The sequence below is a fragment of the Apteryx mantelli genome, chromosome 30 (genome assembly GCF_036417845.1).
Source record: "Apteryx mantelli isolate bAptMan1 chromosome 30, bAptMan1.hap1, whole genome shotgun sequence".
NCBI classification, from domain to species: Eukaryota; Metazoa; Chordata; class Aves; order Apterygiformes; family Apterygidae; genus Apteryx; species Apteryx mantelli.
In genome coordinates, this window is record NC_090007.1 from 5,008,204 (window position 1) to 5,026,601 (window position 18,398).

At 61.8% G+C, this 18,398-nt stretch overlaps 1 protein-coding gene across 11 annotated transcripts in view; it reads right to left on the bottom strand.

Moving 5' to 3' along the window:
- Nucleotides 1-923: 923 nt before the first annotated feature.
- Nucleotides 924-18,398, bottom strand: part of TCF3 (transcription factor 3) — a 77,306-nt gene continuing 59,831 nt past the window's right edge. For 2 of the 11 annotated variants that reach the window (XM_067312695.1, XM_067312690.1), the window contains exons 9-20: nucleotides 13,455-13,557; nucleotides 13,134-13,273; nucleotides 12,907-13,033; nucleotides 11,858-11,916; nucleotides 11,109-11,187; nucleotides 10,307-10,380; nucleotides 9,585-9,788; nucleotides 8,351-8,474; nucleotides 7,447-7,594; nucleotides 2,737-2,963; nucleotides 2,038-2,182; nucleotides 924-1,575 (exon numbers count right to left, since the gene is read on the bottom strand). In XM_067312695.1, the coding sequence (XP_067168796.1) occupies nucleotides 2,040-2,182; nucleotides 2,737-2,963; nucleotides 7,447-7,594; nucleotides 8,351-8,474; nucleotides 9,585-9,788; nucleotides 10,307-10,380; nucleotides 11,109-11,187; nucleotides 11,858-11,916; nucleotides 12,907-13,033; nucleotides 13,134-13,273; nucleotides 13,455-13,557 (1,428 nt within the window). In that variant the 3' untranslated portion in view covers nucleotides 924-1,575; nucleotides 2,038-2,039. Of the gene's footprint in view, nucleotides 1,576-2,037; nucleotides 2,183-2,736; nucleotides 2,964-6,224; nucleotides 6,464-7,431; nucleotides 7,595-8,350; nucleotides 8,475-9,584; nucleotides 9,789-10,306; nucleotides 10,381-11,108; nucleotides 11,188-11,857; nucleotides 11,917-12,906; nucleotides 13,034-13,133; nucleotides 13,274-13,454; nucleotides 13,558-18,398 lie in introns of those variants that run through there. The other 9 variants (XM_067312694.1, XM_067312688.1, XM_067312686.1 and 6 more) reach the window with 7 other exon arrangements.

The window sequence follows — 18,398 nt, forward strand, 5'->3', positions numbered from 1 at the left end:
CGGAGAGCCGGGAACATCGGCTGCACTCGGCTTCCGGGAGCATCCCGCTGGGAAAGGGCGCTCGCCTGCTCTCCTGCCTTGCCGACACCGCAGGTGCCAGCGGCCGTGTCCCCCTCGCGGCACCGTGGGAAGAAGGGCGGCGTGCCGAGGTCACCCCCGAGGACGCTTCGGAGATGCGACGGCAGGCGTAAAACAAACTGGCAGCGCTTCCGACTCGCCACTTCCAAACTCCAGGCGACGGCGGGGAGAAGCCGTGTGGAGCCGGAGGGATCGCAGCTGCAAATGCCGGCTGCGGCGCGCCGGGGCCGGGAGGCAGCGTGCACGCGAGCTGGTCGGCCCTGCCGCTCCCCGTCCCGCTGCCCCGGCCGGGGCTCCGCGCTCGCTGCCCGCAGCCAGCGTCGGCAGGTCCGTCCGCTCCGAGGTCGCCGGGCTCCGTCTGCCGCCGCTGCCTTTGCTCCGGCTGCCTCTTCTCCGTCCTTCCAGCTTTGTTCGGTCGTCTTTGTTCAGCTCTCTGCCCCGGCAGCGCCTCCAAGCGCAGGCATCCGCTCGGACGCGTGGGCAAGAGGCGTTTTGCTCCCACCTGGGTCTTCTCTTGCATCTCCGCGTTGCTTCTTCGCTTACCCCGAAAGCGCCCGAGTCCCTGGTTTCTCTTCCGCTGCCCAGGCCCGCTCTCTGCCGGCGGCTCGTCCTCCCCACCACGCTGCTCCGGAGACGGCCGCGCTTCGCCTCGCCTCCCGCGCGGGACCCCAGCCTCCGGCCTCCTCCGGGAATTCCTTGCAGAGACCCTCGATGGACCTCGGATACGGCCCGGGAGGAGCCGGAGCGCCGCCCAGGGATGCTGCTCTAACTTGCTTTGCTGTTTAACTTCCTTTTCCCAAATCAGAAGTGGCCAAAGCAAAGAGATGGTGAATTCAGCACATGAGTTTGTTTGTTTGTTTGTTTTTATAATGGAAGGTACAAGCCAGGCAAGGAAAAATATCCCCTCGCTGTGGCTACATTCGCTTTTAGTGGCTTTCAGAGCCGAATCTGAGAATTCCTCTCTTTATATCCAGTCTCTCTTAATACAATTTTAATATTCTGGTTGATCCTAAAGATGCAACGTTAACTATAGAAACAGCAGCAGAAAAGCGGGGGGTACAAGACATTTTTTTTTTATACAAAAAAAAATTCTTTTCGTTGCTTACAAAACATATGCAAAAGAAGCTAAAAAAACCAAAAGGCATTGCTATTTGTTCTACATAAAAAATCTCATAACTAATGTTCTTTTTTTTTAAAAAAGAAATATTAAGCTTAGGCACAATTTTGCTGCTGGCTGCTTGTGAACAAGCCAAGAGAACACGCCACCCCCTCCTAACTGAGTGATATGTATTGACTGTTCCGCACTTTATACTTAAGGCAATTTTTTTTGTTTTTGTTTTGTTTTTGACAAAGTGTTTTTTCCACCCCTTACGTCATGCCAGGATCCGTCCACGTGTGTCAGTATTAGCAGTACTAAAGTTTATGGTTCGAGAAGGTTGCAGGTCACACCGAGGGTTTTCTTCCTACAGATCTCCGTATCCAGAGGAACAAAAAGACCTACAAGGAAAGCAAACACGCGCGAGCGTAAAAATGGGAGAAACCCGAAGGAGAATGAAACTACGCCCCGCACACGGCTGGGCAGAGGCTCCGGGTGCCCGCGGCTGCGGACGCTTCGCCCGCCCGAAAGCCGGCTGGCCTGGGCACGGGGCTGAGCTCAGCCCTCGCCGTCCCCAGCGGGCAAAGAGAGAGTCGGGGACAAAATAACCCCGCCGACGGGTGACACGCCAACGAAACGCGTGAGCGTGTCATTTAACGCAGGCTAAGTTAAGGATGCCCAACATCCGCTCACGCCGATAGCCACCCCGCCTGGAAACGCTAAGGGCTCCGACGGCCACAACTGCGCTGAGCTGAGTCAGTCCAGCTGCCGCCGAGCAAGGAAAGCCGAGCGGGAGCGGAACAGCGCTCCTCCTTCTGGCTCAGTGCGGGAGGGCGCTGCGGCCCCGGCGCGGAGGACAGTACCTTTACATGTGTCCGACGGGGTTGTGACCATCTCCTAGACCGGGATGCGAAGCTGAAAGTGTCATCTGGGGATCTCCTACTACTCCGGACACTTTCTCCTCTTCCCGACGTTTCAAGCAGGCTGCTTTAGGGTTCAGATTGCGCTCTAGGCCAAAAAAGAGCAAGGGAGGGAGGGAGGGGAGCTCAGTCGGTGCGACGGCCTCGCGCGCGGCAGCAGCATCCGAAAGAGTGAGCGAGGACGGAGTCCCAGGACGGACGCACAGTACCACGCGAGCAAACCACCTCGGTGCCAGCTGCTCTTTGCCGGCTGCTCCTTGCAGGGGCTGCGGTAACTCTGCCGGACCCCTGCCAGAGCGAAACCCCGCGCCCGGCTGAACCACCACGCCGATTTAAACGTGCGCTCGCTTCCAGAAAACCCCAAACTGCCTCAGCCAGCTCTCGGAGTCGAGGACTGAGTTTTCCAAAGCTGCTTAACGGGATGCAAGTGCCAAAATCCCCGTTAAGCCCCCCAGGAAAGGGACGGAGAGGGTTCGAACCCACCCCGGGGCGGTGGCTTTGGAAAGCTCAGCCTAGCGCGCGGGGCCCCCAAGGGCGATGCGAGCAGGAGTCACGACAGAGATGCAACGCGCCCGCAGAGATCCGGGGAGAGGGGGGAGGAAGAGAGAGGCCCCGAAAGGCTCCTGCCGGCTGGTACCATACCTCGTACTTGCTGCTCCAGGCCCAGAATGACCTGCACCGCTTGCTGTAGGATGATCAGTTTGGTCTGTGCTTTGTCCGTTTTTAAGTGCATCTGACACATGCGTCCCAGTTCTTTAAAGGCCTCGTTAATGTCCCGCACACGCACCCTCTCCCTGGCGTTATTGGCCATTCTCCTCTCCCGGTCCCTCAGATCTTTGTCCTCCAGTGACAAGGCCTCGTCTGTACTGCTGGGTTCACAGCACCAAGGGATTAGTCAGGGGGGTGGCACCGACACGGGGGCCATTAGTTGCCGTGCTGGTAGTGCCGCTGGTGTCCGCTGGGAACGGCTCAAACGGCCTCGCTTCGCAAAGCCAATCGCGGCGGGAGCGGCGGCGCGGTCCGCTCGGCCCCGTCCGGGATGTCCGGCACCGCCGCCAGCCGCGTTAAGGTGCTGCCAGCACGGGGGGGGGGGGCGCCGAGGGTGCCCCCACGCAAAATCTCGCCTCCGTTTTCGGCCGAAACGCCAAAGTTTGGAGGGGCTCGGCCACGAACCTCGGGGGTTTTTCCCCCCCTCTCCGCCACCGCCGCCGCGGACAGACTTTTTTCTTTTCGGCGGAAAGCCAGCGCCTCTTTGGAAGATTTTGTTCAAAAATCCAATCGGCAGCAAAACCGTCCCGAGGGAAACGGTGCGCCCCGTCCTACCCCCGACACCCTCTTACAGGTGGGGAAGCGGCACCGAGGACGGGAGCCAAGCGCCCCTGGCTGCTGCCGGGAGTCGGTTGCAGCAGCCCAAACTCAATCCAGGTCTTTCAACGGAGCCAAAAAAAATAAAACTCAGCCTGGAAGGGGGCGAGTTGCTCTTCCAGGCGCGGTCGGGAGCTCGGGGACCCCGCGCCTGGGCTGTGCATGGTCTCCGCTGCCGTCGGCACCCCGCGGGTGCCCGAAAGTGGCAGGAGGGGGGGGAAGGCAGAGCCGTGCTGGCAGCATCTTAAACCGTGGCGTAGCCTGCAGCCCGGCCCCTCCGCACCCCCAATTTATTACTGCACAGACGACCTTCTCCCCCAGAGCAAAAATTCTCCTAGGAAAGACCCCTATCTCAGGAGGGTCCTCGGGTGAGACCTCACGCTCGGACAGACCGTGGCCTGCGGCTCCAGGGGAACCGCACGGGTTAAGCCTTCACCCAGGAGGGGCCGCAGAAGCGAAGCCTTCCTGGGGTCGGAAGAGCCTCCAGTTGGTGCCCAACCGCGCGGAGGGGAAGCGAGGGCTCCCCAGGTGAGCCTGCGCGGGCTGGCGGGTTATGCACGGTTCCTGCCTGCATCCTGTCCTCGCTGCCTCGTCTTTGCCTGCATCCTCTCCTCACTGCCTCATCCCTGCCTGCATCCTCTCCTCGTCCCTGCCTGCATCCTCTCCTCGCTGCCTTGTCCCTGCATGCATCCTCTCCTCGTCCCTGCCTGCATCCACTCCTCGTTGCCTCGTCCCTGCCTGCATCCACTCCTTGCTGCAGTCCCTGCCTGCGCAGCTCCTTGCTGCCCTGTCCCTGCCTGCGCGGCTCCTTGCTGCTCCGCGTGCCCCAGCACTGCACCGTGACCCTCTCTGCGGTGCACCGGGGATGCCCTGCAGGAAAGGAGATGCCGCCAGCCTTCCCGGCACCCCGAACCTGCTCACGCTCTCGCCTGGGCTGGACCCCGACTCATTCCTGCCGTCTGCTCCGCACGAACTCTGGCAGCTGCGATTCCCGGCTGCCGGCTTCCTGCCAGCAGGGCTATGGCTCCGACAGTGCCTTTCCCATCCCAGCCCAGCAGGACGGAGCCGGTTCCCCGCAGCAGGCGAGCGCTGCTGGAGGCGACCAGGTTTGCATGGCAAAGCCGGGTCCCCCGCGTTACAGAGCACGCGGTGCCTCCGCCGCTGACCCGGGGGGCACCGACCTGCCTGCCTGCCTGCCCCCCTCGCAACGCCGCCCTCCCTCTAAGCTGCTCCTTTCCCTTCGCACCTCGTTAGCTGCCTGACGGCGATCAGGAGCCCGGCTCCGCACGCCGGCGGCCCCCATGGAGCCGAGGGCTCCCCCCTGCGCTGCTCCTCTCCTGCAAAGCGGCCGAAGACCAAAGACGCCGGAGGAGCGACGTCCTAGCTCCCTGCGCTAACGTCCGCCGGCAGCAGCGCGCGGGGCTCGGCTTGCCGCCCCGGCTGCGGCCGGGAAGGGTTTAAAAAGGGACAAGCGTGGGAGACCAAAGTGAACACGGTGCCAACTCTGTCTAGCCCCTGCCCCCCCGCCACCCTGCGGCTCCTGCCTTGGTGAGCAAGCAGCAAGTACAAGGTAGAGAGTGGGACCACCGAGAGGTCACGGCTGGGGACTGTCTGTAGGAGATCAGAAAGAACAGAATCAAAAAATAAAAATTCAAAACAAAAAAAATAAAATAAAATAAAAGGAAGGGGAAATTAAAAAAGAGACAGGAAAAAATATACATGTTATGAAAGGCAAAAAATTACAAACTGAAGAGAGGCACAAAGGACTCCAACATCAATGCAACAGCAGAGGCCAGCAGAGAGGAGCACAGCCAGGCACAAACCACGGATTCGTGTTACAACAGCCTCTGCAGAGAGAAAGGGGGTTAACCTGCCCCGGGCAGCCCTGCCGAGCGGGGGCCGCGGGGGAGCGGGAGCATGCACTGCGGGTTACGGAAACGAAGCAGCAAAATCCTCCGCGGCTCGGAGCGGGAAGCGAAGCCCTCCGCTTCCCCGCCGACCGGGCCACAGGCATCGGAGACGCGCTCGGCCGGGGGAAGCGCGCGGCGGACGAGACGGGTTCGCGGGTGCACGCACGCGGGAGGGGAGCGAGCCGAGCCGCTCTGCTCCGCGGCCCCGAGCCCTGCTAGGGATGGGCGGCGTTCCCGCGTTTCGCTGGAGACCAGCGATGCCCGCCCGGCTCTCCGACCGCGGTATTTCCAGCCTTGCACGGCTCCAGCAATCGGCAGCGGTTTGCCGGCCGCCTGGCGAAGCCCCGGGGCGACTCGGAGGCACGGGGAGAGCAGAAGCCCCGCGCCGAGCGGGCGTGCGTGGAGGAAGGGGGCGACTTTCACTGCTGCCGCGGGGAGCAGCCCTCGGAGGGACGTCGGATGCGTGTCCTCCTCTACGAGATTGCTTCTTTCGCCGGCCGGACGGCCGAGCAAAACGCCGGGCTGCGGGAAAGCTGGAGCAGCCTCCGCGTGAAGGGCTCCTGGGGACCGGCGCGGGAGCGCAGCTGCCCCCTCGGGGACCGGCATGCAGCACGCGCGATAGCAGGGGGGGGAACAAAAGAGAACAGCAGGAATGCAAAAAAGGAGAAAAAAAAAAAAGGAAAAAGGAAAAAAGAAAAAATAATAAAAAAGGACATTAAGGGCCTTGGGACTCCAAGGCCACAGGGGAGAGAGACAGTGCGAGGCACCACAGCACATGTCACAGGAGACAGACAGACAGACAGCCCCGTGCCGATCAGATACGTAAAATATCACCACTCCGGGACCCTCACTGACCTCTAACTTGTTGCTCCAGGTTCAGTATGACTGATACGGCCTGGTGTAGGATTAGCAGTTTGGTCTGCGGTTTTTCGCTGTTTAGGTGGAGTTGGCACATGCGTCCGAGCTCTTTAAAGGCCTCGTTGATGTCACGGACCCGCAGGCGCTCACGGGCATTATTGGCGACCCTCCTTTCTCTCTCTCTCTCGGCTTTTTGCTCTGGGGGAAGAAGATCGTCCTCCTCATCCTCATCTTGACTAATGGTTTAAAATAAGAACGAGACAGGGACATTCCTCGCGTGCACTCTCAGCACTGGTCAACTCACAGCAAAGAAACACATGTTCAGGCACTGACACACCGAGCCACGGGCACGGCCGAGCCGAGCCGAGCCGGGGCGCTGCGCCCCGCGCTGCCCGCTGCCAGGCCGTGCCGGCCCCGGCACGCCGCGTCCCGGTGCCCCGCGCTCACACACAGGGACATGCAGTGACTTTGGAGAGAAGCAATTTAGTCTCTTCTTCTTCTTGCTCTTTTTTGTTTTGTTTTTTTTTTTAAAAGAACAAACAAAGAAACCACAAAAACATGAATACGGCCTGAGCTTGTCCTCAGGAGATCCCCCGGTGGCCGCCGGGAGAAGGCGTGGGAGAGAGCAAAGGGCTGGCAAACACTGTCACAAGCTATTGTTTCGGGAAGACAAAGCCCTCTGCCGCCAGGGCAGGAGCGGGCTGCTCCCTGGCACCACGGCATCGCCCCCGGCGAGGTCTCTGACGCGCTGGCGAGGCTGCAGACAAGCTCGTGTGCTGGAAGGACTCTCCCTGATCCGCTGCCACATATCGGGCCGGATGTGACAGAGGATACGGGAGCCCCGAAGCAGAGAGCAGAGACAATTCCAAGCGGGGAGGAGGCCGGTCCCTGCCTGCCTGCCGGTCCCGTCCCTGCGTCCGCAGGGTGGCAGGGTCCCCTTCCCCGGCACAGCACGGCCCAAAGCGCCCGGGGACGGGGAAGCTGTGCCGGCTCTGCGGGAGGAAGGACACGGCGCTGCCGCGGCGCGCAGGCGCTGGCAGGTCCCCGCGGCAGGACAACGGGCCATCGCCTGCCATGTCCCAGGGGCACCCGCTCCGTCCGCGGCAGGCAGGCCGCGGGGGAGCCCAGCACCCGGTGGGTGGCCGCGGCTGGATCCCAGCCCCAACGCCCCCAGACCAGTAACAGAGTAAGTGAAGGGAGAGACCTGTTCAAAGAGCACCTTGTTCTGTTCCGGGAGGGTTTCAACTCCTTCTTCTCCTCTTCCGAGTTATCAGCCACCGAGGTGTTCTCCTCATCCTCCTTCTCTTCCCTCTTTATTTCACTGGTTCCCGAGGAGACGCTGCTTCGCCCCAGCCCCCCTGACAAGCCTGCAAGGGAAACAGAGCCGCACACGGCGTTGGAGGGGTCCGACTCGCCCGGGATGGGGCAGGGAGGTCCCTTGGGCCCTGCTGCATCTCCAGCCCCGCTGACCCCAGAGGCTGCCGGCGCTGGCGTTTGGTCCCCATCGGCTGGAGAAAGCTACAGGATCCGTAGGCCCAAAGAGAGCCGCTGCAGCGAGGATCATGCCAGGGAGATCCCAAAGCACCGCCGAGGTCGCTGCCTGGCACGGGGCGGTGGGGACGCTGCTGACCCAGCTGGGACCAAATCCCTTCGTATGGGTGACTCGTCTAGACCCACTGCCCTGAGGACAGCGCGAAGCCCTCTGCTTCTGGACTCCTCCAGATACCTCGCTAAAAGCAGCTGGGCCATGGAGTGTGTGGGTCTGGCCAGCAAGGGCCAGCTTGAGAACAGACTCATCCTGCATAGCCAAGGGTGCCGGCTCTGCCCTGCCAGTTCATCTCCTCCCACCTCTGACGTCCTCCAGAGTCAGAGCCCACCTTCCCCTCGCAGCAGAGAAGGGCCCAGGGGCTCTTTGCAGCCAGCAGGAAGGGTAGGAACATGCAGGTCAACCAGAAGCCATGTCAAGGACCTCTGAAAAGGTACAGCACAGGATCTGCCCACCAGCCTGCCACAGGGAAGGACCCCAACCACCCCCTGGACCTCTGCTTTGCGGAAAGCCCAGGGTGCAAATCACCCCGGCCGCGGGCGAGACTCAAGCGTGCACACGTGCAGAGCTGCCTTACCGCTGTATGTGTCTTGCTGCCTGTTGAGGTCAGGGAGTGAACTGGGCTGTGACGGAAGTGTGACATGGTTGTGGAGCATGCTGGGGTTGCTGGACAACCCATCTTCAGGGTGACCTCCTCCCACCTACAGCAGAACAAGCAGAGCAAGCCTTCAGGGGTGGAAGTGTCACGGCCAGCTGGCACCGAGCGCGCTGCCAGCCACGCAGCCGGAGCAGGGGACATGCAGGAGGGAGCCAGCCTGCTCCAGCACCCATCAGCGCTGTCCTGCCATGGAAGAGCTTCTCCCTGCTCCGATGCAAGGCTGGTGGGCTGGAGAGGACCCCCTGGCCGGGCTGCTCGCCCCGTCTCTATCAAGCACTAACGATTCTGACCAAGACTTCTTTGGAGGGCAGCCTCCCCACCAGGGCCACCAGAGCAGGGGCATCTCAGCAGCGTGGACTTGGCACCTTCCCGAAGGGCCTGGGTGCGGAGGCTGCAGGTCAGGCAGCCATCCCGAGCCTGCACGCACACCGAGGCCATGCTACGCTGTCCAGGAACGGGCAGGACAGATCTAGCCCAGCTCCAAACCCTCCCGTTTCTGCAGCTGGGGCTGAGAGCGCTCCTCAGTTTCTAACAGAGGATGCTCCTCTTCTTCATTGCTTAGCAGCAGAGTCCGGGGAGCTTGGAAGCGGAGCCCGTCTGGTTCTCTTGAGCCTGAATTAGCTCTTAGGCATCAGTGCTCCAATACGCGGAGGAGGACGCGGTGCCTGTCCAAACGGGCTCCAGAAACGCTGGCGATACTTGGGTGTCTGCGCCCACAGTGCTGCCTGGCGCCTCTCCTCCTCTCTGCATCCCCCGGGGGCTGGCTCGAAACTGTTTTGAGGGATCTCCATCCCCGTTACAGGGTAAGATCAAAAGCTTTCATCACCTCTGTCCCCACAAGAAGTGTCAGTCCTGACATGAGGGAACCACACGCGGGTCTTGTACCGGGGGAGCTATCAGTGTGGATTTGACCCCATGCACTCGAACGGGGCAAACTGCCTTTCAGTGCGAGTTACCATTTAGATCTATCATCAGTTGACCCAAGCTGAAGCTGCACCACATCAGGCTACTCTCAAAACAGAAGAAATGTCCCTCTGGCTGCCAGCGTTTCAAGGGGACAGGCTAGTCCCCTTGGGCCCGCGCACCCGTCCCCTGCGACATGGCGCCCTGGCTCCCGCACGTCCCCCCGAGCCCGCTGCATTCCCGGACTCACCAGGCTCGGATGCCTGTTTCCCAGGGACATGACCGAGGTGGGGAAGGCCTGGCCCAGGCCGCCCACGGCAGCGCTGTGAGCGGGCGCTGAGCCCAGCAGGCCGTGCATGTCCCCGTGATTGCTCGGCATGGCGGCTGTCTGGCCCACGGCGTGATTCCTCAGCACGTGGATGGCTTCGTCCAACCTGTCTTCCATTTTGTTTTGCTGGAAAGAGGGAGAAACAGGCTAATGCCGATGAAGCCAGCGGCCCGTTGCAGCATCTCGCTGGCTCGCCTAGGGCTTGGCGCGCTCCCTGCGTTAAGGAGTTGCTGCCTGCAATCATAAACTTGGCTACTGTGAGGCAGCAGATATGGGGAGAAACAACATCCCAACCCGGCCGGAGCCATCCTCTAAAGGCAAGACCACGGCCAGGGCTTACACAAGCACGTCTGCTCTGAAAAGGGAGGCAGAAACCAGTGCAAATGTGTTAGGCAGGGCCAGATCTGCAATGGTGTAAACGGGCTGCAAGTTGGCTACGGGTGCAAGGCAGCGTCTCTGCCAGCAAGGCTCCGGGCTCGGAGAATGAGGTGCCCAAAGCTGCTTAACCCCTTTCGACTAAACATCTGTCTGCACCCGTAGGTCCTCGGTCTTTGGGGAGGAGAGGAGCTTACTTGGCCATTTACCGCCAGATGTGCGACGGACAGCCAAGAAAGCCAGCGGGGAGATCTTTCGGTGACACTTACTAAAGTGTGGAGGCTCCCTTCGTAGCTGGGAGATAAGGCACCCTGTCCGCTCGCTCGCGACCACTGGGAAGTGCCTGCAAAGAAACGGCGAGAGGTTGGGACCGGGCGCGCGGGCTGGGTGCAGCAGCCGCTAGGTGGGGCTGGAAGCCGGGCGAGCGCGGCACCGCACGCGCCGCACACACCACCCACGGCGTGCACCGGCTGCCCACGCTGCATGGGGGCCCACCACAACGCACCTAGGGCTGCGCGGGCCGGCTACACCACGCATGGGGCTGCATGGAGCAGTCAGGCCATGCACGGGCTGGTCACACCACGCACGGGGCCGCACGGGCCGGTCACGGCATGCACGGACTGGCCGCACCGCGCACGGGCGCACGGGCTCCTGCTGGGCCTCCCCGCAGCGAGGCCGCGAGGGGTTGCAGCACGATCCCACGCGTCTCGTGGGGGGGGGGGGGGGGGGAATCGGTGCTCGGCCCCCGCCGCGGGCTCGCCTCTGCTCTGCCTCACCAGGAAACAGAGCTCAGATCTCCAGACCTCGAGAGGGTTTTACGTCTACCAGGGACAAACTTGCAAAGTCGCATCAAAACCGGATGCTCAGGGAAAGGGGGTCTCTCCGGACGGCGGGAGGAGGTTTGAGGGGGTGGCAGCAACGCTACCGGCTCTACCACGTGGGCCCGACTTGCACGGAGTCTTTAAGGAAGGCAAGGCGGGTTTGGAGCTGAGCTAGGACGTACGCTGCCGTGAGGCTCCTGGAAGGAAACCTTTCCAACGTCTTTATACGAAGAGCAACGTGTTCACCTACCTGCAAGGCCCTGAGGGGAGCCGACCGGTGTAGAGGGGTTTGAGGAGAAGTTATTGCTAGAGTGATCTGGGGAATAAATCTGGAGCAAGAGAAGCAGGACACGGTCAGCAACGCCCATCCCTGCAACAGGATCTCCCGAGTCCCGGCCTCCCGCTCCGCAGCGGGGACGACCCCACCGGCACGTCCCTTTCCCGCACCACCGCCAACTTCCCGGCTGAGCCGGCTTGCCCCCGCTGTGCCGCGCCGTGAGCATTCCCCCTGCCTCCATGCCCGGCAGCTTTCCCATTAATGTCGGGTCCCTTCCCTGTTCCCGTTGCTGGAGCACCCCTTCGGCACCCTCCAGTTGAAGGAGCAAACCCCAGACCCGCGAGTCCTGCTACCGGGGCTGAGCCGGGCACCAAACCAGGCACAAGGTTGGGCAGCCGCAGAGCTGGCTCGTGTGCATGGGTCTGCGCCAGCTGTTTTAAATCCCCGGTGCCTCAGTTTCCCCACTTGTCAAAAGGGGCTTTTGCACAGCGCCAGGACGCAGGATGGCAGCACGCAGAGCCCTTAGGGGGAAATAAATGTGGGGGAAACCCGTGTCTCCCCCGCAGAGGCTGCTGCGTTCCTGGGGCGTGCGGCTTCACCCAAGCTTCTCGCGCGTTCCTCTTCCCGGCTGCCTAGAGGGTCCCCGTTATACGGGGAAGGATCAACTCGGGGAGTCCCTGCGGCAGGACAGGGAGCAGGACAGGATCTGAAGAAACTCTTACTGAAGCTAGTGCCTTCCCGAGCGCGTCTCCCGAGCTCCCAGCCGTGGTTCCTCGGTTCCCTGCCGAGAGAAGATACAGCCGTCACCGCCCGGGTGCGCATACCAAGACCCCCGTCTGACAAGGTACCTTGTGCAAGACCTTCTCTGGGTCTAAGACTTAAGTTTCTCATTCTGACTCTGTTTACGTATTTATTTTTAAAGAAAAGCAAAGGTCCACTCGATTCCCATGTTCCCTTTGCCCGCGCCAACCTGCTCGGAGCAGCACGGATGAGGGCGCGCGCACCCCATGGACCTTCCCAGGGCTGCAGGACGGTGTTTAGGAGAGGCCAGGTCAGAGGCATCGTGCCTTCGACAGTGATTAAATGCCTCCCCTGCGGCAAGGCCCGTTTTAACGGGGCACCTTAAGCCCCTACAATCCCGAACTTGCTTCCCCTCCTCCAAACAAGGGTTTCTCTCCAAATCAAGGTCAGGATCCTCGTTTTCCCAGGCAACGCAAGTTAATTTCAGTAACAGGTTTTGTAACAGGTTCAGCAGGGTTAGAGATTAAAGCGCTCCGGGGTTTAACGTGGCATTTGAATACAGCACAATCGTTTTCAATCCTGATTTAGATGAATGGCTTCACACGTACCCCCCCCCCGCACTCAGGTGTAACTCCTTCCCGCCCCTCGTTTGGTCATGGCACCTCCACGAGATGTTTTCACGGATCCTGGGCTCCTTCCAGACCTGACAAGCGAGGTGCGAACCCTTGGAAACTCCTTAGAAAGCTACAAGCCGCCCCCCTGCCCTCTCCTCCAGCCTGCCCAGCTATTCAGCAGCTATAACCTCACTAAGTCTCTTCCACATGGAGAAACTCCAGGCCTGGAGCGACGCACAAAGGAGAAAACGTGTCCGGGTATATAGGACACGGACATCGTACCCTCGTGCACTGGGCGTTTGCAGAAGAGTTTGACTTTCCTTGCTTAGCCTCCGCGTGGCAATGGAGCAAGGGGGTTGGAAACACACGGAAGGTCCCACTTGGGGACCCGCCACCCGCCCGAGGACCGTACGTACCCATCATGCTGTCCGTCCCGCTGATTGGGGGCGTATGGCTGGAGACACCATACGGGGTGGAGGCAGAGGAGAAGCCAGACACGGAGGGGAGCCCGCCGTTAACCTCTCCTGAATGCATCTGGTAGTTCTGGCAGGAGGGAGAAGAAGCATGAGAGAGGCCCTCAAAAAGCTGCAGAGCTTCAGCAGCCAGGCCGGGACCCGGCCCCAAGCGCGCGGGGACGCGTTACCATTCGTTCGTGCTGATGTAAACTGTTGAAGCCACCGGACTGCGGGAGAGGGGAGGAGGAGCTGCCTAGCATGGCACCGTAACTCGACTGGCTCATGGCACCGGGCGAACTCCACAGGTCTGGCGAGTTGTGAAGTCCATCTGGAAGGCGAGCGAGAGGTGAGGGGGGGGGGAAGACGCCGGCCCGCGTCGGACAACCCGCGCTTCGGGGCTGCTTCGCGTCTCGCGCGCGCCGGGCTCCGGCGGGAGACCTCATCCCTCCACCTCGTGCTCCTGCCCCCGAGTCCTTCCCCGCGTAACGCCGCGGTGGTTAGCGCCTGACCTGCCATATAGAAGGCTCCGGGATACACAGTGCTGGGAGGTTTTGAGGGAGTATATCCAGCCGGATCCCTGCTGTAGTCATCACCTGAGTTGGAGGGATACACCTGGAGGAGAGGAGAGAGGGTGAGGAAGAGCGCTCGGCTACGCGACGATCCCCCGGCACTTCCCACCCCCGCGTCCGGATCCGCCGGCGGGTAACCCACCCCGGCTGCCTTCCCTTTTATCCATCGCAGCAGACGATGGAGCCAGCTCCGCCGGCACAGGGCGAGAAAACGAAGCAGTTCGGCCCAAGCGAAGGCCGCGAAGCAAAATGCCGGAGCCCGAGAGGAAACCCTCGGCCCTAATTCGGCCGCTCCCAGCGCTGCCCCTGCTCCTCTTTATAACTCCTGCCGCCGTTTCGGCATCCGGCACCGCGGCCGCCCTCCGCGCTGGGATGGGCGCGGGGCTTTGCCGGGTCCCGAACGGGGAGCGCGCGCAGGGGGAAGAGGATCTAAAGCAGAAATACTCGCCCTGCCTTCCCGTAAAAGCTTTGCTCCCTGCACGGCAGAAGGGGCCGGCAGCAGCAGCAGAAGTTTCGACTCTCTGCTCTAGTTCCTTTTTCTGCGGTCATAACTTTTTATGGGTAACCACAAAAGCGATTATTTCTGGACGCTAACCCAGCGTCCGAGGGCTCGGGCCCAATCCAGAAGGAAACGGTGCAGGGCGGTGGAGATGGGCAAGGTTTTGGGGCACGTCAGCTCCCGAACCCTCTGCGGAGATCAGCTTCCCTCTGCTCAGCCGGCTACGGGGGAAACCGAGGCACGGGAGGGAAACCGAACCTTCGTGGCCAGAGTTTTTCCACCCAAGGCTTTGACCCCTTTCCCGGGAAACCCTCCGGATCCCTCGACCCCACAGCTCCCCGGGCGCCACGCGGCGCTTGCTGGGAACCAAAACGGGTGATTGAAAAGAGCCGAGAACGCGGGGCCGGCGAAGCCGAGCGCTCCCTCCAACGGGACGACGCGCGGCGGAGCACCGCGCTCGCAGAGTTTTCCGTCCGGCTTTGTGCAACGCCACCCAGGTGTGTCATTCAACAGCACTTTGAGCACAAAAGATGGTGTGTGTGTGTGTGTGTGTGTGTTGTTTTTTTTTTTAAAGCAACTAAACACATCCTAGAAAGCCTTCGCAGAAGCCCGTCTCGGGCTCGTGTGAAAACACCCGCTTTTTAAACAGAAATCCGACATGTAAAGAAACCGAAATGCCACTTGAAATTACGTGAGAACCCTCGTTAGGGCCTATTTTCATCACTACCGATTCATTCCGAAACCGCTTTTTTTTTTTTTTTCTTTTTTCTTTTTTTTTTTAAATACACGCGAAAGCCGAGGTTGGTGCCGGGGCCTCGCCGGGCCGGCGCAGCCCCGCGCTGCCTGGAAGAGGCATCTCTCTTTGGAAAAGAAACCTGCCTCGAGTTTCTCTTTCCCCGCACCCCGACGAGCACCCGAACCCTCTTGCCCAACCCCACGCCGGCGAGAGGGGGCAAAAGCGCTATTTTTGAAACGGCCCGAAACGCCAAGGATTTCTGCCTTTTTATTTCAGCAGTAAGCAAAACTGCTTTAAAAAAAAAAAGGGGAAAAAAAGACAAAAAAAGGCAAGAAGCCACACGCACGCCCTACAAAGCATCTGCAAGGAGCCGTAGCTGGGGGTCAGGAGCCTTTTTTTCCCCCCTGCCCGAATTTCCTCGAGCCGCGGGAGCCTCCGCAGCGCCCGGCACCCGCCGCGTCCGCGGGGAGCATCTCCCTTCCCCGCGCGGCACCGCGTTGGGCCAGAGCGTCGGTGCCCCAGGTTCGCACCGGTGAGCTGGTTAAAAAGGAAGGAGGGGGGGGGGGATAAAAAAGGAAAAACAAAAAGAGAAGGAAAAGGGGGGAGGGAAAACCTGAGAGACGCTGACAGCTGCCCCTCGTCCCTCGCTCGAAAAATAAAATGGGAAGCGCTTTTGCCTCTGGGGCGCGTCCCGGGGTTCGCGGCGGCGCGGGGACGGAGCGCCGGGCGCGCGGGACGAGGGGCTGGGCGCGCGCGGACGGAGGAGGCCGCGCGGAATAAGACTCCGGCAAATTGACTTTTCCTATAATTTGATTAAATAGCGGGAGCTGGGACGGGGAATCGAATGAAGCACGTCTAATAGCCCCGCGCCATCTGCCAGCGCCTGGCACCTGGCCAGCGCGCGAGGCAGCTGTGCGGCAGCGGAGCCGGCGCGGGGGGGCGGCGGGGCCGCGCTCCGACGTGCGTTTAATAAATCCACGGCGGAAATAAGAATAATAAAATAGCGGGGAAGAGCCTCGCGCCGGCAGGGGTTTCAAAAGGGGTGCTGGGGGGGGTATTTTTTTTTTTGGCCTTGCTGCCCCCCATCGCCTGCCCGCCCTGCTCCGAGCGCCCCGATCCCCTCCACCCCCTTGTGTCGGAAGGCTCCGCTTGAATCCCGGGAATCGGGTTTCAGCCCCCTGGCACCGCTGCTGCCCCGCGGGCCCCCGCTGCCGCCGAAGCAGGGGGTCGCGCTCCGAGCGCGGGGGACTTATTTTGCCTTACGCCGCGAGATGCAGGGGAATCGCGACCCCGCTCCTTTTCCAGGAGGCCTTTTCCAGGGAAAATGGTATCTTTAACGGCACCGTTAAGCGGAGAGGAGGCTCCGGAAAGCCCTCGCAGCTGCTCGCTGGGGTTTAGAGGGCTGCAAGCGGAGCAGGGCACAGCGGAGAGGGGGGAGCAGCGGCCCCCCGAGTCCCACCGGCGGGCGAGCGCCGGGGAGCCGAGCGAGCCGGTGGCCTCCGGCCGAGCGCCGCAGGAAGCCGTAACTCAGCGCCGGGGCTCCGCTGCCCGGCCGCGGGGACCTCCACCAGGCGAGGTCATTTCCTCGGCTTCGCTTGCCGGCACGGAGCGGGCTTGCCGGGGAGGTGCATCCGAAGCCCCAGTGCTGTGACGCTCCGGGTTTTTTTATTTTTGGTTTTCCACCCTTCTGGTTTTCTCGCTTGAGCGCAGTTTACGCGCTAAGACGGCTCCCAGCCGCTGCGCTTTCCATAGCGAGGGACCCCCGGAGCAAGCAACCTGCCCAAAGCCCCTTCCCGGCTGCCCTCCGGCAAAGCCGGCCGTCGCGGCGCCAGGGGGGTCTCGCGCGAAGCAGGTGCCTGAATTAAACAGTGAAAAGTGGCAGCGTGCGGCGGGAGGCTGCCGGCCCGCAGCGGAGTGCGGATGCAAGGAGCAACCCCGTTTTCCAGCTCCGGAACAACTCCTGATGCAGCAAGAGGGGCTCCAAAGCTCTCCGGGGCCAGCCCAGCCTCATCAGGGATGCTGCGAGAAGCCGCTGGAATTAAATCGAGACATCGGCCTGTCTCTGAACCAAGGTTACGGCAAGCTGAGCTATTCGAGAGCGTATTTTTGTAGGTGCCCGAGTGACGCGGCTGATGCCGGCTGCATCCGAGGAGACTCCTCCGTGCAGCGGAGCAGCCGGAAGGTGCAGGCAAACAATGGTGTTTGGGGCTCACAGGCACGAGGGTTTCTGCCCCAAAAGCCAGCGAGGAAAAGCCCAGCTAAGGCGCCTGTTGCATCCCTGCTCCTGCAAAGCCCTCCGCAGCCGGAGGCAAAACGCTCAGCTCCCTGGAGGCAAATATCCAGGGCGACTCCCCTGGGGCTGAGCCGGATGCGTGCCGCTCTGCCGGAGGAGCGCAACCACGACCGACCCCACGCTACCGCTCAGACGATCGCGGGAGACAAACGGGTGCTCTGGGAGAGGAAGGGAGACGACGTGGCGGGGACCCGAGCGCCCCACCAGGATCCCGCGCCAAAGGAGCGCGAGTCGCATCCCGCGGCGAGACCCCGGCGGCCCGTCGGAGCATCCGGGCAGGCGCCCGTCCCGCCGCCTCCCCCGTGCGCCGTCCACCGGCGTCGCTGCCCCTCGGTGCCTCCGGCAGAACCTCTCCCGTTTGAGCCGGCCGCAACTACTTCGCCCGCTGACCGCTCCGGGTTTTCAAAGCAGCTCTGGAATTGCAGATTAAAGCACTTTCTTTTAATCAGATGCTTATTAGCCTGTTTGTTTTGCACGGGGGCCAGCGATAACACGGAGCGGGCTCCTTCGCTGCGTGTTTGCAGGCAAGGCGGCCGGGAAAGATCCTTTGATCTGCTGCCGCCGAGGCAGGCAGGGACCTTTCGCTCAACCCCCCCCCCCCAAAAAGCTAGAGGTCAACGCGGAAGCGGCGCAGGCTCGGCCGCCGGGCAAAGCGCTCGCGGTGCGAAAAAGCCCCGGCCCGAGCGAACCGCCGCGGAGCCGCCTGCTCCGAGCGGAGGAAAGGGCGGATGCGAGTGCGGTCGGCACCGAGCTGTTTGCGTTCGCCCCATCCCCAGCTGCCGTGGCCTGGCCTCCTTGGGATGGGAGGGAAAACGCCGCAGGATGGTTATATTACGCTCGGCAAATTGCAGCCTCCTGCCTCCTCGCTGGTGGGAGAGGGCAGCAGCCCTGCGCCCGCGCGAGGCTGTGACAGTGACGCTTTCCGGGCTGGAAGAGCTCGTGCGCAGGTGTCGGAGCGGGCGACTGAATTTCAGCCAGCGCCCGGCGCCTCTCGCCGCCGGAATTGGGGCCCTTTAGGGCACTGCCAGCGCCGCGGGCAGGAACCTCCCTCTCCTTGGAAATCCGAGGCCAATAAACGGCTGTTTGCCAGGAGCAACGTTTTCCCCGCGTGGCGACCGGCCTTCAGGAGCTCCGAATTTCGCGCAGAAACCCGAAGCAGGGACGTGAATTCTGCTTCAAGCAGGTTTTTCCTATTAAAACATATAGTCTTGGAGCAACTCGGCCTTCCCGCCTGCAGCCGAGCGCCCTTCTCCAGGCGTCCTCGCGCACCCGGCGCTCCGAGAGCCGCCGCCAGCGAGGCCCCTCCGTCCTCCCCAAATTTGCAGCTAAAGGCTCGTTCCACGAGGCAGAGGCTGC